Here is a 22,383-nt window from a genome sequence, read left to right on the forward strand (position 1 = left end):
GTTCATTATTATGTTAGATTGTAGGTTATGCGGTATATGTATATATATATATATATAATTTAAGCGTCAGCACCACGTCACCGATCAGCTGTTTATGCTTTTGGGTCTAGCAATAATAAAGAAGTGCATAAAAGCTGAACTCCTGTGAAATGAAAGATCTTTGATTTTTTAAAAATTAGTTATTTCCGAAAAATTATTAAATATGAGTACTCACGAGGAGGATGAAATTGAAGACTTACGATCGACGGTTTACACTTTTCCCAGTAGTGTACAGTCAGTTATAGAACAGGTTAGAATTTATTGAGCTTATATGTCAATTTGACGTTTTACTGATTTTATCTCAAATTTGACATTATGGTCTCATTAAAAATTATTATTATTATTTAATACTCTTGTTTAAGGTTGCCAAAAATTTAATTGAGGAAACCAGCGATTTAAATTCAATTTTAGTTCCTTTAATATTGAGAACGTTTTGTGCGTTTTGTGTCAATTTATATGTAATAACTTTAAATATATTATTCCTGAAGGTAAAAAAGCCAAAAATCTTTAATCGGCTGAACAATGTTTACTCTCATTTTATAGAAATTATCTGTGTAAAATCAAATTGACACAAATTAATTATATTCCTAAAAAGTTCTTTTGTTTTGCAACAAGTTACTCTCCTAATGCACTATAATTATTATAATAATAATTATTTATATTAAATATTGCAGGTTTTGCCCAGTAATGATCCACTGGATCAACCGAATTTCAATACGGTGGATTATATAAATTCTTTATTTCCAACTGAACAGTCCCTCTCGAATATAGACGATGTTGTCAGTAAAATGGAGTATAAAATTTGCAATATAGATAAAGAAATTCGCACTGTTGTTCGAGGACAAATAAATGTTGGTCAAGATGGAAGAGCAGCTTTGGAAGATGCACAGAAAGTTATAAAACAACTCTTTATTCACATCAAGGATATTAAAGACAAAGCAGAACAGTCGGAAGAGACTGTAAAGGAAATAACTAGAGACATTAAGCAACTTGATTTCGCAAAAAGGAATCTGACTGCTTCAATTACGGCCTTAAACCATTTGCACATACTCGTCGGTGGAGTTGATAATTTAAAGTACTATTCAGAATTAAAGTAAATTTATTCACTAATTTCTAATTTCTTTTATAATCCAAAAAAAAACATCTTTTTACATTTAGAGTCCTCACGCAAAACAAGCAATATGGTGATATTGTCTTACCACTTGAAGCAATTATGGAAGTAATAAAACATTTCAATAATTACATGGACATTCCACAAATAAAACAGTTGGCAGATGAAGTGAGTGAGGAAATTACTTAAAATACTTTTTATTTTTAAAATTCTATACAATTATTATTTTAATATGAAAACAATCAAATTTTAGGTTCAACAAATTCATGTTGAATTAGCTCAGCAAATAACTTCTGATTTTAAAGAAGCATTTTCCGGACAGAATCCAAAACACTTTTCACAATTGACGGACGGTTGTCTAGTTTTATCTGTTCTGGAACCAAAAGTAAAGTAAGTTTTCAAATTTTAATTTCCCATTTTCATTGAAATTGATAAAATGAATTTTAGAAAGGAGTTGCTTACTTGGTTTGTGGGAGTTCAACTTGAAGAGTACGCACATCTATTCGATGAAAATCAAGACTTTGCTTGGCTCGACAAAATAGATAGACGTTACGCTTGGATAAAAAAGCATCTTTTAGATTTTGAATCAAAATTTGGAACCATATTTCCCCTTGACTGGGAAATATCTGAACGCATTGCTGTTCAATTTTGCAATGTAACTCGTCAAGATCTAACGAAATTAATGCACAAAAGACGTCCAGAAATGGATGTTAAATTATTACTTTACGCCATTCAAAGGACGACAAATTTCGAAAATTTATTGGCCAAACGTTTTTCTGGTATCACTTTGGAAAGTCCGGAGACGAATATTAAAAGTATCGCAATTACACCTGCAGTCGATGAAAATGCAATACCCGGGAATCCATTCGAAGAAAATGAGAAAGTAATGATATTTTCAATTGCTTTCAAACATATTTTTTTGTAATAATAATAATAATAATAATAATAATAATAATAATATTCTTTTTCACTTTTTTTTTTTTAACAGATTGAAAATGAAAAACCACCAATTTCGCCTTTTGCAAACTTAATTGGAAGATGTTTCGAGCCTTACTTAAATATTTACATAGAGAGTTTAGATAGAAATCTTTCCGATTTAATGGAAAAATTTGTTATGGACTGTAAAACTCAACCACCAGGTGCAAAAGATTCAGATGGTGTTGAAGGACCCAGTACCGTTCTTTCGTCTTGTGCGGACTTATTTATTTTCTACAAAAAATGCATGCTGCAGTGTACTCAACTCAGTACCGGATCGATTATGTTGAATCTTGCAGAAACTTTCCAGAAATACCTACGAGAATATGCTTTGAAAGTCCTTCAGAACAATTTACCCAAGTAAGTGAAATCTCAAGTTTGAAAATTTGAAAGTTTAAATTTCAAGAAAAAGGGGAAAATGTAATTCATATATGTGGACGTCCGCATGAAAAGGGACCACTTTGGCACTATTGGACTTATCTATATGGGCGAATTCCTGACAAAATTTGGAAAATTTTGAGTGGTCTTACAACCTTTTTGGTGGAAAATTCGATGAGTTACAGAATTTTAAAGTTTGGAGTATCAAATACGTCATTTCGAGAAAAACGAAATCAAAGATTGTAATATGAATATCTTTAGTTCTTCTGGGAAGTTATTCAGATAAGAGTTGATTTAAGTCTAGTACACCCTTAAGATTGAAAATCAATAGGTTTCGAATTCCCCCCCCCCTCATTTTTTAACAATGACAAAATAATGGATCTCCGACAAAGTGGTCCCTTTTCTAAAAATACGGTTATTAATTAATAAATTGGAATATTTAACGAATTTAAAGGTTCGGTGTTATTTTTTAAAGTTATTTCAAGCAAAGAAAAGAAAAGTAGCCTAAAAAAATTTTTTAAGCGACTTTATTATAAAAAATCTTAGAAAAAATTAAAAATTCCTTTTCCAAAAACACGAAATTAAAAATTGTAACGCGAATTTCTCCGGCTCTTCTGGGAAGTTATTCAGATAAGAGTTGTTTTAAGTCTAGTGCACTCTTAAGATTGAAAATCAATAGGTTTCGAATTCCCCCCCCCCCCCTCATTTTTTAACAATGACAAAATAATGGATCTCCGACAAAGTGGTCCCGTCCCTTTTCTAAAAATACGGTTATTAATTAATAAAGTGGAATATTTAACGAATTTAAAGGTTCGGTGTTATTTTTTAGAGTTATTTCAAGCAAAGAAAAGAAAAGTAACCTAAAAAAAATTTTTTAAGCGACTTTATTATAAAAAATCTTAGAAAAAATTAAAAATTTCACTTCTAAAAACACGAAATTAAAAATTGTAATGCGAATTTCTCCGGCTCTTCTGGGAAGTTATTCAGATAAGAGTTGTTTTAAGTCTAGTACACCCTTAAGATTGAAAATCAATAGGTTTCGAATTTTTCCCTCCCTTCGTTTTGAAACAATGAAAAAATAACAGATTTCCGACAAAGTGGTCCCTTTTCATTTTTTTTTCTAACAACGAAATAAAATACTTAGAGTGTCAATAAATTAATAAAAACTGCATGAATCGACGTGGTAGACCCTGTAGATTAAGAAAAAAAGATAAAAAAAATTTCGATATTTTTCTTCAAAATTAGTAAATTGCGAATATCTCGGAATCTAGAACCGACAAAGTGGTCCCTTTTCATGCGGACGTCCACATATAATGTACTAGCTGTCGTACCCGTCTTCGACGGGTTGTAGTTTCTGATAATGCACTTAACAGTGTATCTACCAACCTAGAAAACCGGAAAATAGCCGGGAATTTGATTTGACAGGGAAAAAATAATAATTAGTTACTATTGTCTATTTCATTAGGAAAATAATACCATTTGAAACAGTGACCGACTTTTTATTATCAAATTAGTTATTTTTAACTAATTCAAATGCAGAAAACAATATTTCTCAATTTGTAGTACTTCAATCAATATAATGTATTAAAATAAATCTAAAATTTCTTCCAGTTTTTTGAGTTATAGTACAGTCTAATTCGAACTAATTGTATAGCAAGTAGATCCAGTTTTTCTCGGTTACATTAAATTCCCTGATATTTTACGTCTTTTCTGGTTGGTAAACACCCTTTTAAATGTATTATTAAAAAAAACCCGTCCAGTAAACCAGGAAAAATTTGGACAAAGCCGGAAATTGTTTTAAACCAAAATAAACACCGTGTTTAACTTTTGTCTTTACATTGATCAAGATATCTCTAAAAGTTAAATCAGAGAGCCCACAAATACTACTGAATTAAGCTTCATAGCAATTGGTATCAATTATAATTTTTTCAATTTTTTGATATTCAAAACATTTTTATACTTACATCTTCGTTATAAGAAAGTATTTTTGAAAAATTATGCTAAAATGTGACTAAATAACATGTAATACTCAACTATAGAAAGTTTAGAAGCAATCCATGAAAAAATATAAAATTTAGAAATGATTTGTGTTAAATAAATTTATTTATTAGAGTCAAGTATTTATTTAATTAATCCAATTAAGATTTATTTGATTCAACTAAATAAAATTATTTAAATGAAATAAATTCTTATTAGATCGAAATAAAAACTTTTTAAATAAGATATTATTTTTCAAATAATTATAATTACTTGAATCATATAACTTTTTTTAGTGTAGCTATAGTAAACTAAAAGTTATTAATGTGAACGAACATTATCTATATTAATAAAATCAGATTACTATCTGTACATTGCTCCAAACTTGAAAATTTTTATATATTTTTTCGTTTTGAGACATTAGAATTCTAAAAATGTAAAAAAAATTTCTGTCTGTCTGTCTCTGTCTGTATGCAAAACTTTGTTCGCGCATCAATTGAAAACGGTTCAACCAATTAAAGTGAAATTTGGCAGTCTATTAGGTATTAAAGTAACTTACAATCATAGCCTTATCCGATTAAAAAATATTAACTTGAACAAAAGTTATGACATTTTTTCAAAAAATTCAAAAAAACAAAAAATGCAAATTTTTTATCTTTTGTAAAATGAATGAAAAAACTATCCTTAGCTAACTTTTTCAGATAAATACAACCCATTTCTACGATAAAATTTTTAAAAAAGATGTATTTTGAAATTTTTTTTCGTTTTTTTAGATCAACTTTTTTCTAAGAAAATAGTGATTTTTAATCTTTAAGCAAGCTTTTCAGGAAAAGTTATTAAAGTTTTTTATTTAAAGATCAGTATGTAAAGTAAAAAATTTGCTACATTAAACAAAAATAATTAGCTAAATGCCATAAAAAAGAAGGAAAAATGTTGAATTTTAAGAAATTCGGTTTTTTGAATTTTTGCTAATTTTCCATAATTTTAGATTTTTTACCGAAGGGTGGAGATAACAAATTAGGTAAAGTATTTTTTAAGAGCACAAAAATAATAAAGCTAAATGCTATAAAAAAGAAGGAAAAATGTTGAATTTTAAGAAATTCGGTTTTTTGAATTTTTGATAATTTTCCATAATTTTAGATTTTTTACCGAAGGGTGGAGACTATTAAATAAGTAAAGTATTTTTTAAGAGCACAAAAATAATAAAGCTAAATGCCATAAAAAGAAGGAAAAATGTTTAATTTTAAGAAATTCATTTTTTTGCATTTTTGCTATTTTTCCATAATTTTAGATTTTTTACCAAAGGGTGGAGATAACAAATTAGGTAAAGTATTTTTGAAGAGCCCAAAAATAATGAAGCCAAAAGCCATAAAAGAGAAGAAAAAATGTTGAATTTTAATAAATTCGGTTTTATGAATTTTTGCTAATTTTCCATAATTTTAGATTTTTTACCAAAGGGTGGAGACTATTAAATATAAGTAAAGTATTTTTGAAGAGTACAAAAATAATGAAGCTTAATGATATAAAAGAGAAGAAAAAAATGTTAAATTTTAAGAAATTCGGTTTCTCGAATTTTTGATAATTTTTGATTTTTTGCTAAAGGGTGGAGACTATTCAAATAGTATAATTATACTACCGAAATAGCTAATTGTAACTAATTATTAATTAATTAATTATTAACTAATTATTAATTATTATTAATTAACTAATTATTATTAATTAACTAATTATTAATTATTAATTATTAATTAATTTATCCCGGGTATTTTTGATTTTCCGCAGATTGGTAGAAACATTGTTAAATGTATTGGTAGAAACTAAAACCCGTCGAAGACGGGTACGACATGACAGCTAGTGCTATATATTTTCAAAATTTTTAAAATTCAAAATTTATCTTTTGAAATAATTATTGTCATTAATTTTACTTAAATTTTATACAGGGTTAATTTTAGTATTTTTTATTACAATTTAGTCATCAGAATGAAATTTGAGTTTTTCATTTTTTGATCATTAATTAATAAAATATAATAGCAATTTTGAATTCTGTGCAACATACTGACAAAAGTCTCATATTAATTATATGGATATTGTTAATATTCTGACCTAATAGAATTCTTTTAAGAAAGTAAACTTATGATTTCAACAACAAATTTTTATTGTTGACCTAAGAAATACAACCGTATAAAAATTAATTACAAAAAAATTTCAATTTTTAAACTTTTTAATTTTTCAATATTTAAATCTAACACTTTTTATTTGTTATTCAAAATTTTATTATTCTGACGATTAAATCTTCATAAAAAACACTAAAATTAACCCTGTACCAAGTTTAAGTACAATTCACTAAAGTATATGAAAAAACTAAAAATTTCGAATTTTCGAATTTTTGAAAAAATGGCATAACTTTCGTCCATATTAATATTTTTTAATCTACTATCGCTAGGATTTTAAGTTAGGCTAATGCCTAAAAGACTGCCAAGTTTCACTTCAAACGATCGAACCGTTTTTCCGTGATACGCGGTCGAAAATTTGCGGACATACATACACACATACACACATACACACATACACACATATACACATACACACATAATTTTCTTAATAGTATTTTCGCATTCCTTAGAGTGTAAAAAGAAGGAATATAATAGAAATTTTGAATTCTATGCAATGTACAGACAAAAGTCTGATTTTATTAATAAGGATTGTTAATCTAGAATTGGAGGAAGCGCTGGAATTGGCACAAGTATGAGTAACATTACGAGAGATTTCCGTGATTTATCCACGGCTGGACTTATTCAAAACTTTCAGAGTTTCTTAAAAGAAGGGGAAAACACAAGATTCAGTAAAGAAGAACAATCGCGAATTTGTTGGTGAGTATAGATTTTAAATCTACAATAATCCTACAATAATCCTACAATAATTAAAGTTAATTTAATTCATTTGTTTTTTAGTATTTTGACAACTGCTGAATATTGTTTAGAAACCACCCAACAATTGGAAGAGAAACTGAGAGAAAAAACGGATAAAAATTATGCTGAAAAAATTAACTTATCACAGGAACAAGACATTTTTCATAAGTAATTATTTCTTTACTTATTCTGATTCTTTGTTTCGATGAAAAAACAATTTTTGATTGATTATATTTTTCTTTTAGTGTTATTTCCAATTGTATTCACTTACTGGTTCAGGATCTTGAAACTGCTTGTGAATCTTCATTAATTACTATGATTAAGGTATGAGAGTTGTGTGTCAGAAAATTAGAAATTGGTCTTTTACTGTCCAACTTTATTTACAGATGCAGTGGAGTTCAGTTGAAAGTGTTGGCGATCAAAGTGGTTACGTCAGTAACATAATAGCTCATCTTCGTCAAACTATACCCATAATTAGAGACCGACTATCGTCTTGTAGAAAGTATTTTACGCAACTCTGTGTTAAATTTGCCAGGTTAGAAAAAGTATTTTTAGTTTATTAATATTTTAATAATCAAGATTAAGTAATTTAAAGAAAACAATTTTTTCCGCAGTTCCTTCATTCCGAAACTTGTTCAACAATTATATAAATGCAAGCCACTAAATGCAGTAGGAGCGGAGCAGTTATTACTAGATGTTCACATGCTCAAAACTGCCCTCTTGGAACTTCCGTCTACTGGATGTCAAGTTCAAAGAAAACCACCCGCGACTTACACAAAAGTATGTGCATTTAGAATAATTGTATTCAATTAATTTACCTATGAAAAAAGTAATTAAATTAACTTATAAAAACTATTTTTTAGATCGTTGTTAAAGGAATGGCGAAAGCTGAAATGATTTTAAAAATTGTAATGTCCCCCACTGAAAATCCAAGTGCCTTTGCCGATCAATGCAAGAAACTTCTTCCAGATCTTCAAACTCCCGAATTTCAGAAAATTTTGGAAATGAAGGTATTTAAAAAAATTATTTTTTTTTTTATAAATTTATAGAAATTTACCCTTTCTCTGTAGTTTTTTAATTAGATATTAAAATTTTAATTTTCTTTTTAGGGATTGAGGAAAACTGAACAAATACAGTTATTAGAAGAATTTAAGCAACGAAGTCATTCTGAAGGCGTTTCAGAACCAAAAAATATTGTTCAGGACAGTCCAGAACATGAGGCGGGCAGAATCAAGAGACTGGAAAAACTAATTAAAAAGAGAATTTAAATTTGCACGAATTGTGTGCACTTTGTAAAATATTTAATTTGTAGATATTCGTTTAATATATAGTTATTTAATATTTTAATGTACTTAAAAAATTTCTTTTACAATTCACAGCAAAATAGTTAAAAAAATCTACTTTAAGGAATTATCAAAATTAAATTCGTATTGTCTTTTTTACAAATTTTTATTTGCTTTACCAGAATGGTGTACAATATCCAACCTATTAACCTTGCTTTTGGGCAAGTTCCTTCGCCTTTGCCTTCTCCAATTTCGTTATCCTGGCGGTAGATTTACTGCCAAGAAGACCACCACCCCAGTGACGTCTGATCTCATCGTACCTATCGTTGAAGTTGGTCTTGATTGCCTCAACGACTTTAGTGAAGTTTGCTCTGTCGCCGGAGTCAACCTGTAAACAGATCAAAATCAAGGGTAAATAAATAATTATAAAAAGGTCATTTTAGAAAACTTTCGATAATATTCAAGAGAAATCAGTAAAATACTTTTTTTATATCACAACTAATCATTGGATTGGCTCTAGTATTCTTCATCATATTTTTTTGTGTGTAGTTATAATAAAAAATAACTGTTCGACAAATTACCTGCGTAAGAGCAACGGCAGTGCATGTCTTGCGCCTGACAAGTCTTCCCAAACGAGCTTTTCCTTTTACGATGCAGTATGGAACGCCCATCTTTCTGCAAAGAGCTGGCAAAAATAGGACAACCTAGAAAAAAATAAAATTGTTAAATATTGCCACAATAAGGTAAAATTTCATTTTCTTAATTTAATAATTTATCAGAGTCAAGTCACATCCTACAGACAAAAACTATTTATTTAGTTAATGTCCTCAGGTGAAGAAATTCAAACATCATTTAAGTAATTATTGTTCAAGTATAATTTTAAGCAAATATATTTAAATACCTCAATGGGATCGACATCGTGGGCGATAACAACAAGTTGAGCTTTTTTCTGTTCAACAAGAGTTGTTACGGCATTTGCTCCGCTCCTCAACACATTTGGCCTCTTTGTAGGCACATCTTCCTTTTTCTCAGCTTTCTCTTCAGCTCTTGCTTTTAGTCGTTGCTTTTTAGCTGCAGCTGATTCTGGTCTATATTTTTCCAATATTTTAAACAACTGCGTCGCTGTTTGTTTGTCGAGGGTCTGTGTAAATTGATTGATTGGTGGTGGCACCTTCAATCTTTTGGCCAAGACAGATTTTTGTCTTTGAATTCTAATATATTTGGGCCATTTAACGAATCTACTTAAATCGCGAGAAGGTTGGATATCTTGACCAATTCCAAAGTTTCTGGTTCTTTTTTCAAACAAAGGATTAGTTTGTTTTTTCTGTTCAACTTTTTTCACAGCTAAAGGAGCAGCTGCTACTTTCTTTCCTACCTTCTTCTTCGGCTGAAATCAATGAAAATTGAAATATAAATTTTTTTGGGATTATATGTCAGACAAAAAAGTAGTGTCTTTACATATTCATTGAAATTATATTTGAATATACGTATAAACAATCTTTAGCTAAAAAATAAAGTATCGTTTATAAGTATTTAAAGTTGAACAATAGAAAATATAATTAAATTCTTTTTTGTTTTATAGATATTACAAAAATACGATCACGCTATCGTATTTCTCAGTTTTGATACAAGAAAACAAAATTTGAGGTTAAGTTCACTTTAGAGTTAAAGAAATTAAACTAATCAGTATCAGTAAAAAGTTAAAAGTTAGTAAAAATTGCTTACAGTATAAATAGAAAAATAATTTATTTGTTACTCAATTCTTATTTAACAAAAGTAACAGAAAATTGATGATACAACATAAATATGACAAGAGACATGCCAGATTTAGAGCTAATATATGAATGTCACAAATATGCAGTGAACAACAAATATAATAATTTTAAGAAATTACACTAAACTTACCTTCTTTTGCACCATTTTGCTTAAGGAAAATCCAAAGGATTCCTTCTAAATTTATGGAATATAAAAGAAATAACCTCGTTGCCAAAACAGCAACGATGGCGGCCGAACGTGAAAAGAAAAAGAAACTAACCTCATTTGACACTTGCGCCGCTCGCGCTCTGTCAGTTAAGGTTTTTTTTACATCCAACCTTTTCTAACCAATTGCGGGTGTCTCTTTCTAATAAAGAACTTTTGCTATTGGTTAGAAAAGGGCTAAAGGCCGACACACAATAGTTTCGTGAACGAGATGCGTGAGATAGAAAAGGAAACAAATATAGATCCGTCCTTTTCTAGCTTAAGGCGGTCGTCACCTCGCCGATTCTGAGTATGTCCCCGTCGTGTTAGGCTGCGGTTACACCTCTGCAGGCAGCCTGCCTGCCTGCAGGTTGTCATGGTAACGTACAAGAGTAAGAGAGTCAGTGACTTCAAACTTCTTTCTTACTCTCGTTGCTCCTGCCTGCGCAGGCAGGCAGCCTGCAGAGGTGTAACCGCAGCTTAAGCAGTTTTTTAAGGGTGCGATCCCATGTGAACAGATACCTACGTCGACCGAAAGCAGAAAATCTGCTGTAATGGGATCGACCCTAAAGGCGCACTCACAGCTTTGGTAGAGCAACTAAAGTAAGGGAGAAAAAACATCATTTGAATTGTCTGACTCTCTTACTCTTATGTAGTTACCATGACAACCAGGAGGCAGGCAGCAACCAAAGGTATGAATGCGCCATAAGGTCATCTTTCTTGCACTCGTGAAATTCTGTATTGCTAATTTGCTTAATTTGCTTTACGTTTTCTGCTTAACATGGGATTGCACCCTAAGGCTGGAGTCCCATGGTAGCGTTTTGTAACTAGGCAATGAGTGCAAATATAGCAAACCTATATCTGTATCTCTCTCACACTCATGGCCTAGTTACAAAACGCAACGCAAAACGCTGTCATGGGACTGCACCCTAAAGCTGATTCTACACTTACCCAGCGCTCCGCTTTTCCGTGGCGCTTTGCGTGAGATAGAAAAAAACAGAGACTATCTCTATCTTTTTCTGTCTCACGCGAAGCGCCACGGAAAAGCGGAGCGACTGGGTAAGTGTGGAATCAGCATAAGGGTGGAGTCCCATGACAGCGTTTTGCGTTGTGTTTTGTAACTAGGCCATGCGTGTGAGAGGGATAGAGATATACGTTTGCTATATTTGCACTCATGGCCTAGTTACAAAACGCAACGCGAAACGGTGCCATGGGACTCCAGCCTAATGCTGATTCCACACTTACCCAGTCGCTCCGCTTTTCCGTGGCGCTTCGCGTGAGACAGAAAAAGATAGAGATAGTCTCTGTCTTTTTCTATCTCACGCAAAGCGCCACGGAAAAGCGAAGCGCTGGGTAAGTGTGGAATCAGCATAAGGGTGATGTCCCATGGCAGCGTTTTGCGTCGCGTTGTAATGAGAGAGAATGCAGCAAGCAAACGTATATTTGCATCTTTTTCTCTCCCATTACGACGCAACGCAAAACGCTGTCATGGGACTCCACCCTAAGAAATATGCATGTAGAAAGATATTGGAGAAAGGCCTTTAGAAGAGTGGAGGAAGCATGCAGACAGATGTAACTTTTTAACCACTTTAACATGTGAGAAGAAGGTTACGTTTAATGTTATGATTCTTGTGCGTTTAATATGGATATCAAATCTACATAATTACATGAACATAAGTATATAAGTATAAATCAAGGAGTATATATTTCTCAGTGGTAAGATATTTAATGTAGTTGTAGTATTTAATGTAGTTAAGTAAAGCGTTGATATAAAACGATTGCACACTTTGAATAGTACATGTAAAATTATCAAAATAAGTAACAAAATATATTAACGCAGAAAGAATTATATTTTTTTAACTATGTAAATAATTCTCGACCTGATGAGTCTAACATTTTTATCATTTACTTAATTGAACCACCGGCGACCAATAAGGCTTACGCGTGAGTTTCCTTGGCCCCGCGTTCAATTTACATTTATGTTTTTTATTTATTTACATAATGTTTATATTACATATTATATACATAATGTGACGCTCCACGAGAAAAGGGACCTTATGACAAGAGTAAATAAGGTCCCTTTTCTCGTGGAGCGTCACATATATATACCACTATGCCATCTTGGACTTAATTGATAATTTTTGAAAACTTCTATTTAAGTTTCCGCCGGAATCTCGAGGGAAACTTCTCTGAATCTATCAGTCAGGGAAGTCATGGAAAAGTCAAGGAATTTTTTTGGTCAGGGAAAAGTCAGAGAAATTTCGATACATTTAAATAAAAATAAAAATTTTTATTATCGTTTGTTTCTATCACTAGATATTAATTTATTGTTAAATATGTCAGTTACCATATTTTTGTTTCAAGCGTTTCAAGAAAGCAAAAATAAAATTAGTAAAAAGTCAGGGAATTTTTTTCTCAATCCTTGTTAGACACCCTGTCAGTGGAAGGTACATTATTTTAAATTTTAAGATTTTTTAAATTTTGGACATTTTTATGGAATAAATAATAAATTTCTTTTATTCCGACAGTAATAAAAGTTACGTTGACATGGAGGTAATATTAAACTGTAATATTTCAATATATGAGATACCTACTTTGTTTTTTAAAAAAAAATTTCTTATGGCTTTTCATAAGTATTTTTCCTTGCTTATTTTTTTAAAAAAAATTCTCAGTTCAAAAGTAATATTACGTGTAATATTACATTAATATTCCGTTTAATACTAAGGTAATTTTACTTGTAATATTACTATATAGTGGATGAAATTTTAATATCCCATAATAAGATCACTGTAATATAACAGCGTAATATTCCGAATATGATATTAAAGTAATATTACATGATGCTTGGGTATTTTTTAGAATAAAAAATGTTTTAATTACTGATAACTTACAAAACTGCATAAAAAGAAAATTTCCATTAAAAATATTAGAAAACAGTGACGTGTCTCTCATTGTGTTTTTATTACATCCAGAATGGTTAATAAACATAGTTTTTGGTGGCAAACGCGGTTTTATAAAATTGAAGGTGAATCTTTAAGAAGCAAGGTACTACTATATCATTAAACGTAACTTATATTTTTTGTAGCTTAGGTCTCTTTCTTTAGAGCCCCTGAAATATAAATAAATACGTCCAAAAACCTCGTAGTCATTAAAAATAAAAGAAGTTGAGTAATTTTCTTTGGTTCAAAGAAAATACAAAGTACGGTTTGTAGGAGTTATTGGAACGGAACGGTCCTCCACTGCGTTTGTATAATTGATATTTTATTTCCGATATTGATAAATATAGATAGTCTGCGCTTCTGAAATTAGATTGGTTTGTAAAAATCATCTTTTCCCTAGATGAATGCATTACAGACTGTAGAGAGGGGTCACTTCAGGTCGAAAGTTCGCCAGGGCAATCTATAGATAGAGTCTCGCCTGTCCTGACAGGTGAAACGAGATGAAATATTCAGTCGGATTCGCGCGACTGAATGTCAATCTGTCAACTATCCTGCAGACTCAGAAGTACATTGAGTGCAGTAGCAAACATTAAGCGACGTCGACGCTGCCTCCAATTCCAGCAGTGATGCCGCTTACACGCGCATCCGCTTGCCAAATAGGCAACGAATTAACCGAACTTTGAAATGCTTTTAAAATTTCAATAATACATGTCTGACCCATATCCACCCCATCCCTTTAATTTCCACCCAGACAATGAGTTTGACAACAGTATATACATACATACATATCCCTTAAAATAACATCTTTATAAATTCCGATGTAGATATTCCGACGAAAAATTATGGGGCGGTTATTAAGAATTTAATCAATTTTATTGTTACCTATGCGCGCCCTGAAAAAACCTGGTCTCAAATATGAGACTCTTAGGTGGCGCCATGTTCTATGACGTTTAACATTGTCTCATTTTTAGCTGCAATAAATATGAGACTGCGTTTTTGTATGTGAACACCACAAATTTCCTCAATGTTTAAGTTTGCAAACTTGAATTTTTTATTTTTAATGCATAGATATGTATATGAGAAACTCAGGAAAAATCTATGTGCTTTTCAGGTTTTTTCACTTAATAAAAAAATAATCTTCATATTGTACGATAATATTAACATTGTTAACTTGAAGAGTATCAAATTGCATAATATTCGTTTAGTTATAAAAATACATTTACTGATGGAAAAGTATGAGAATTTTTTCAATTTTTTCAATTTTTCCTCAAAACTTTCTTATTAATCTCAAACAAATTTTGCTAATTTGAATTCAGTTTACTTCTCACTTTTTAAATCAATGATTCTTAACCATTCTGTCTATTTTAAGCAATTAACGTGAAATCTGTTGAAATTCTCATTGCTTCAGATGAGAAGTACAATTTTCTCTGTAAAAACCTCCTTTAGGGGCTGTCCAAATCGATTTCAATGAGAAAATCACATCGACTTTGACACCCCCTTATAAAGAATACCTTACAGCTCACCTTTGTTCTCTCTAAATTCGAATTAATAAAATTTTACTAATTCTTAGTAGAATTCTACTATAATTGTTGTAATCAGAACTGAGTTAGGGGCCATTCAAGTAATACGTAAGCCTCTGGGGGGGGGGGGATCTTAAAAAAAGTTTACGTAATACTTGAATGGCCCCTTATATTGTATATAGTTATAGTAGAAATGTACTCTATCAGTAAATTCACTGATTGGAGGTGATCCATAAAGCTTGTGATGCTTTAGGGGAAGGGTATCAGTAAAATCATGCTCTATGTTAATCATTAATGAAAAAAGCATCATGACGAGGGGTTAAAACTTCCGAAATTAAGTGTCACATGCTTATTTAAGGATGGCCCCTTAGATCAGTAATTTTGCAAATAATATAACTGTCCCCAGGAAGAAAAAAAGAACAACATTTTTTTCAAAATATTTTTTAGTATTCTTCTTTAATTTTGTACATACATTAGTTTAATATAATGACAATTATTATTATTCATTGCAAGAAAAAACCTTTTATTGAAAGATCCCGCTAAGCTTCTATAGAAAAATTTAGTGATGTTTATGGGTTTATAAAATGGAAATTATCTAGTAATATTTCTTAGAAATATTTTTAATGTCCCTTTACTCGAAATCTTTATGAAAATGTACAAGCTCAGCAGCCGAACCTGTACATTTTTTGTACATTATCTATCTTATACAGAGATCTTTAGTAGATTTATATTTTATATTCCTTCTTGAATCAGTTAAAATATCAAATTATTTAAATCAGTGAATAATTTTTTGCTTACAAATCAGTCAGAATTTACTGATTTATTAGTAGATAACTTTTACTGATAAATCAGTAAATTTTACCTGGTTCAATAGCAGAAAGTTAGTCACTGTTTCAAATAATTAAAAATTTCAATTGATTCATATAGATATGATATTTATATTCTCATAATCATATATAGATATAGTTCTCATAATTTTGACCAAAGCAAATCAGGCTCGTTGTACTCTACAGACGTAGAACCACCCTTACAGGAAATATATTATGTGTTACATTATAAATTTATTGAATCAGTGAAAAGTTACTGAAGAAATAATGAAAACTCTTCCATCAATTCAGTAGAAATTCACTGAGAATCAGTGATTCAGTTTTACTGAATATTAATAAAACAGATTAACTGGTTCATTTAATAAAAAAATCGCAATCAGTGAAATTCTATACTGAAGAAACAATGAATTTTTACTGATTCAAATGTCGAGTGTAAATTAGGATTATATTATGTACTACTTTCAAAAAATGTTATTGCAAATTCTTTATAATATTTAGTTTTAATGCAGTACACATTTTCCAAAGTCGAAAAATGGTAAAACATATTTTAAATATAATATTATTTATTATAATAAAATTATTATTTATTTATTTATTATTATTATTATTATTATTATTATTATTATTATTATTATTATTATTATTATTATTATAAAAGGTTAAGAAATATGCAATTTACATGAAATTAGGAAATAAAATTACCAACAAAGACCCAAACAAGATCGGACGCAATGTTTACGCGTAATGTATAAAAGTCTGTAAATGTTCAAGATTCATTACATTTTTATGTCTACAATTGGAGGATGGAGGGAGGGGGGGGGGTCCAAAATCTGGAAAAAGAATTCCACGTGGTATACATATATGAACGGTCTCTGTAAAACATTTAAAAAATTAAGTAAAATATATAATTTTTTGAGTAATGAGAAGGCTTAGATGCGGTATCTAATAATACCGTATCTAGGCCTTCTCATTACTCAACAAATTAATTAATACGGTCAAACAAAAACAAAAATTACAAAAAAATAAAATATATAATAATTATTATTAAATATTTGCTTCGTTGGTAATATATTTACCGCCGAAAAAAATATTCTTGTTTTAAGCGGATTCCTCTTATTTTTATGCGCATACGAGGGGGTATATACTCCCGTATTGGAGTGCCCAGTAAGAATAAGCAAAGATTAAGAAGCATTAAAAAAATTCTATCCCTTTGAATTCCATTTCTGTCCTATGCTTCTGAATTCCGCGACAGTAGTTGAAATAAGTTTACAATTTCAATCCTTTCAAATGCTCATACAAATATAGTATATAATAATATAATACTAATATTGTTGACATTGCATAGAATGTTCAATTACTTTCAAATAACTGCACTCATGACTTTATTTGCTATTTTAAAAAGAAATAATTATTAAATTATCAGTTAAGAGGGTTAAAAGTGTTTAAAGGTCTCTGAAATTTTTAGGTTAAAATTTATTGTCTAACAGAATAACGGCCCTGACTCGTTTAAATGACGTAAAATTGGTAAACAATCAATTTTTCAGCAAGTTTTTCTTTCAACACAAACACTTTTTACAAAATCTGCCAACGTATGTATCTTATAAATTACAAAAATCCAGAAGATTGCTTGAATTCATGCAGAAACGCGGTTCCAATGAAAAATTGAAAAGTGATGTAATGACAGGCTGTAATAATTTCGGATGGGATTAAAAAGCATTCAGAAAAAAATGTTGTCTTTGTTAACAATTACAAGCAGAATTGAATAGCATTCATTTCTAGACGAAACGTGGTCCTATCATGGTATAGAAAAGTATTGGACAGAAATGGCATTCAAAAGTATTGGATAATTTCTACTACACCATATACAGAGTTTGAATTATTTCAATCCTTTTCAATTCATCGCTTCTTACTGGGCTGTAATACCCTGTAATACTTGGTAATAAGTGTAATTTTAGCGTAATAAATGTATTGGAGTGTACACGTTTTCAACCAGTAAATACCCCCTCGTGCGCATATTTTCCTCTTTAATATGGCTCGCGTCTTCTTATTTTAAGAATAATAAATGTCTTCTTATTTATTCTCGACGGGGTATTTACTTGTGTATTAGGAAAATTTAGTGTATTAGAGTGTATACACCATTTTAATCAGTAATTACCCCCTTGTTTATTCTCTACGTTAGAGTATTCCCTCTTAAAATAAGAGGATATATATATCAGGACTCTCAGATGGAGAGTAATATTCTTAATTCAAGAATAAAAGTTAAGAGGATTTTAGAAGAGGAAGATTCCTCTCAAAACAAACATATTTTTTCAGTGAAAATGAAAAATAATAATGTCGGAAAATCATATAATTATAGTGGACTTTGAAATATTAACGTATACATGTTGGTTTTAAATTTCAACGTCTGTTTTTCGTTACATTAAATATTCTGCATAGTTTATTATAAAGCGTTTTTAAATTGTTTAATCAGATATTATTAGGGGGGAGGGTGTTAACGACGATTCGACTTTTTCTTTGAAGCTTTGTGTGAAAGTCGCATCAACTTTTTGACAACTTTTTAAAGTTTAATATATTACCCACTAACTTAAAATTATTAATTTCTGCATGTCATGTCATTCCTCCTAAACCTCAAATTGTAATAAACTTACGATGGAGAAATATGACGAATCTTTACTCTTATGTGATCATGATTATTGCCCGAAAGCCACTATCAAATCAAGGCTTTCTGAGCAACAATCAAAAGCATCAAGAGTATGTTTGTAGGTTTTGAGTCGACCGTAATTGATGATCCTGAAACATTGGTTGTATCTAAAATTATATACATACCGTATATTTATATCCAATAATTAAAAAAAGAAAGAATGTACATTATTTTCAGATTTTACTAGATGTTAGACATGCATTCATCCTAAATTGTTTATTTTTACCATGTTTGAAAACAAAAAATATTCCAAGACAGAACAGAACAATACAAAATGGATCCTTCGGATTAAATGATTCTGAGGAGATGTTTTGATAGACTGTATATATGTATGTAAACTTATTATTACAAATAGGATCTGCGGATCTAATGTTTTCATAGAAAAATTAATTGGTTTGCATTAGATATTCTAAGTGACAATAGAAAACGACAGCTGAATTAAAAAAAAAATTTCAATGATATATTTTTGCTTATTATATATATATATTATGTGAAACCTTATTATATTTCACAAGAGATGAGATAATAAAAATAAGACTGCGATGATCTCGTGAGAAAGGAAAAGTTATATAGTTATACGTAGAACTGATTATGCATATGACACTCGTATTACTATAAATTTATTTCTATAGACTAAAGAAGATAAAGTAAAAAAGAATGCAACTTCCACAAAAGCAAAATAAATTATAACTATAAAAAATATCTAGATTTTCAATGAATTTAAAGAATTATAATTCAAAATATATTATTTTTCACCCCAAATGTATTAAGCACTATGATATTTAATGTAGCTATCTATTCTTTCACTGGAATTATATTTTTGACCCAATAAGTTTAAAAATTAAAAGACAATGCAATATATATTTAAATTTAGAATATATACACACACGTCCATTGTGTATTCTAATAATCGTATTTTTGAATGAAAAAATAATGTGTCAGGTTTGTGTTTTAAAAAATATTACATTTAAAAAAGGTTTTTTAAATATAAGCTATATAATTATACACTTAACAGCTTTGCAAACTACTATAATTCAAATTCTCTATACGACTAGAAATAGTAATTTAAAAAATGAAAAATTGGAATCTCAACTCTAATATACAGACATTAAAAGAATATTTATGACACTATTATCCCACCTGTATAGAGAGTCGGTATACTTGTTTTGCCATCAGCAGTAATTAAGAAATGAATGCAGTCTATCTGGATGAACAGTAGAAGCAGAAGTGGATAGTGGAGTTTTGGAGACGAGACTTGTGCGGTGCGCTGGTCCAAAGTCGATCAAGTCCCTGAGACAAATGATAACTATGACTCTCGGATTTGTGCAAACTGCACTGATCGAGTCTTGTAGTCGAGAGGGTTAAATTCTAATGGAGGGGGATGATGTTTTGGTTTCTGCGCATGAGTCGCACAGGTGAGATAATACCATCCCTTTCAAATCAAACAACAATAATTCCACCTGTCTATTAGAGTGTCTCAAATCTCCAGCATGGAATAATTCGATTATTTGAAATCTAGAAGAAGGCATTTCTATGTAAATGCGTCAATCATTCGCTAATTTCACTTCCAGACGTTTATATGACTTTAGATTCATGAAATTACTGCAAATAATTGAATTTACCTGCCGAGAAATATTACTTGATTACGGATAATCGAACTATATATGCGAGATTGACTGACACTTATCTAAAAGTATATTTACTTATATATACTCACATATTATATGCGTATATTATGATACATAATTTCTGAAAAGCTCATCAAACGAAAAGGGAGAAATATATAAGATTTAAAGTTATAATATTACCTTATAATATATCACTGTAATATTAAAGAATATATGTATGCTTGAGAAATGCTCTCTAAATCTGAATATGTGAAAATGCACTTATTTGCAAGTTATAAGTCGCTCTTTCGTTCAATAAGTGCATCATATACACTTGTATTTATAATTGTATTATTATTAATCGAGAACACGACTTTTATAACTTATAATAAATGAAATATTTCACATATTCAGATTTAGAGCTGAGTAATATAGTTCTCGACTTTTCGTCAAACTTTTTTTTACATATAATTATAAAATTAATATGAATTAAGTTATAAAGAGAGTTAAATATATAATTAAATAAGTTTTTCAGAGCACCAAATATCAAGGCTTTATATAAATTTAAATGCCAGGGCAGGACAGAGAAATGTGCGAATCTTCTGTTTTCCAGAAGGCAGTCGGCACCACAGTAAAAATTCAATGTTGAAACCTCCAAAATCCAATGCGTAAATTTAGCATTGGCATGTATAGGTATTTATTAAATTATTTTTGAAAGCGTAATAAAAATGATTGATCAAATATCATATATTTAAATGATTAAATACAATCTTATATGCAAAACACATGCTTCACTGTAATTGAGATGAAGCTTTTCTATTCCACAGCACAACTTGTTGCACGCGAGTATTATCAAATATATATATATAACTATATATTCTATAAAATAAAGCGCTGCTTGAAACTTGCTATCCGAGACGAATAATGATCCTAATATTACGGACCTTCTCAATAATATTGAGATAATATTCGTTTAAGGCGTTGTAATGTTTGAAACAATAGTTTCAGATTTTAAAACATACTTAATTTTAATAATAAAAGTTAATTTATTAAGAGCACATACAAAGGCTTATACAGTTATATACGTTTCGGTAATAGCTTTTATTATATATTAGGTAGAAATTTGTCGATGAGTATTACTTACTTTTTTCCAGTATATTAGCTGTGGAGTTGAGAGTGATATAGTTTTACTTCGCTGGTTGAATATGTAAAAATATGACATCCTGCATCCTGTATACGTGTTTGCGTTCAAAAAACGAATTTTTAAAAGTTCAACGGATTTACTTGCAACACATCACTGCGAGGGGTTTTCGGGATTGTTGATTACGAATAATTAATTATGATATCGGTTTTCTAAATTTTGAAAATACACGCTTTCTGCGATCGAGTATCAAAGATTTTTCTACTTAACATACGATTGCATTTTATACATATTTCTTTTAGTGAAAATATTAACCGAAAGTGAATAAATCCAATATTGGATCTGCTATTTTAAATTTTTAAAAACTAACCTCGTATACGTGATCAACGACCCCAAAAACTCCCGTGTAATATTCAAGTGAATCTGTTGAAGTTTTCAAAATTTTGCCGACATATTGAATCCGCCATTTTGAATTTTAAAAATTTAACTTCCAAATATTAATTTTTTTCAATTTTTTAAAATAAACAAAATTTATTTTAAAGCTTCTAAAAACAACTTTATAGATATCTAATTATAAAAAAATTAATGACCTTATTTTCATTGTAGGTTAATAGAAACTGCATTTTTATTTTTAAAAAATATGAATTTTGATGATTTATTAATGTTCATCAGTGACTTTGTTTTTTAAAATTATCAACTATAAAAGTTTTTTTTACTTATAGGGGTCGTCCATAAACCACGTAATTAGCCCCATTTTTTGGGAATTTTGACCCCCCCCCCTCCCCATGTAATACGCTATTACATGTATTAGCGCCATTTTTTCCTCTTGTCGTAGTCAATTGCTTGACCCCCCCTCCCCCTCAAGAGGCTACGTGGTTCATAGATAGCCCCTTATACCATGAAGCCTGGAAAAAAATTACATAACATTTAATTTTACGAAAGTAAATAAAAATCACGCTGAGCGTGTTCCACTATATAGTATTGCACTCTGAGAAAAATTGCCATTGAATCAATAGC

At 30.0% G+C, this 22,383-nt stretch overlaps 2 protein-coding genes and 1 long non-coding RNA gene across 3 annotated transcripts; 2 read left to right on the forward strand and 1 right to left on the reverse strand.

Annotated features, from left to right (window-relative positions):
- Positions 1–71: 71 nt before the first annotated feature.
- Positions 72–8,733, forward strand: LOC122512218 (vacuolar protein sorting-associated protein 53 homolog). Its single transcript, XM_043627943.1, has 13 exons — positions 72–289; positions 714–1,114; positions 1,198–1,318; positions 1,404–1,540; positions 1,598–2,033; positions 2,139–2,485; positions 7,195–7,350; positions 7,432–7,557; positions 7,635–7,713; positions 7,776–7,924; positions 8,004–8,169; positions 8,253–8,399; positions 8,499–8,733. The coding sequence occupies exons 1-13, from the start codon at positions 203–205 to the stop codon at positions 8,655–8,657; spliced, it is 2,511 nt and encodes an 836-aa protein (XP_043483878.1). The 5' UTR covers positions 72–202; the 3' UTR covers positions 8,658–8,733.
- Positions 8,734–8,819: 86 nt separating this feature from the next.
- Positions 8,820–10,735, reverse strand: LOC122512221 (60S ribosomal protein L7a). The gene is made up of 4 exons (XM_043627947.1): positions 10,578–10,735; positions 9,574–10,059; positions 9,254–9,376; positions 8,820–9,060 (listed from the first exon to the last, which is right to left on the reverse strand). Exons 1-4 carry the CDS (start codon positions 10,590–10,592, stop codon positions 8,878–8,880), a joined length of 807 nt encoding a protein of 268 aa, XP_043483882.1. The 5' UTR covers positions 10,593–10,735; the 3' UTR covers positions 8,820–8,877.
- Positions 10,736–12,190: 1,455 nt separating this feature from the next.
- Positions 12,191–20,927, forward strand: LOC122512224. Its single transcript, XR_006302603.1, has 3 exons — positions 12,191–12,347; positions 19,767–20,033; positions 20,761–20,927. It is a non-coding gene; the product is annotated as an uncharacterized LOC122512224 (long non-coding RNA).
- The last annotated feature ends 1,456 nt before the right edge of the window (positions 20,928–22,383 follow it).

Source organism: Leptopilina heterotoma, unplaced genomic scaffold, assembly GCF_015476425.1.
Source record: "Leptopilina heterotoma isolate Lh14 unplaced genomic scaffold, ASM1547642v1 Lhet_95, whole genome shotgun sequence".
Lineage (NCBI taxonomy): Eukaryota > Metazoa > Arthropoda > Insecta > Hymenoptera > Figitidae > Leptopilina > Leptopilina heterotoma.

Bases quoted from the DNA above. Each gene is read 5' to 3' on its own strand.
- LOC122512218 (XM_043627943.1), top strand. From the start codon at position 203: ATGAGTACTCACGAGGAGGATGAAATTGAAGACTTACGATCGACGGTT. The intron at 2,034-2,138 runs GTAATGATATTT...TTTTTTTAACAG, and splicing joins CATTCGAAGAAAATGAGAAA to ATTGAAAATGAAAAACCACC. The intron at 8,400-8,498 runs GTATTTAAAAAA...TTTTCTTTTTAG, and splicing joins AGAAAATTTTGGAAATGAAG to GGATTGAGGAAAACTGAACA.
- LOC122512221 (XM_043627947.1), bottom strand. The intron at 9,377-9,573 runs GTATTTAAATAT...ATTTTTTTCTAG, and splicing joins ACGATGTCGATCCCATTGAG to GTTGTCCTATTTTTGCCAGC. The intron at 9,061-9,253 runs GTAATTTGTCGA...ATCTGTTTACAG, and splicing joins CTGCCGTTGCTCTTACGCAG to GTTGACTCCGGCGACAGAGC.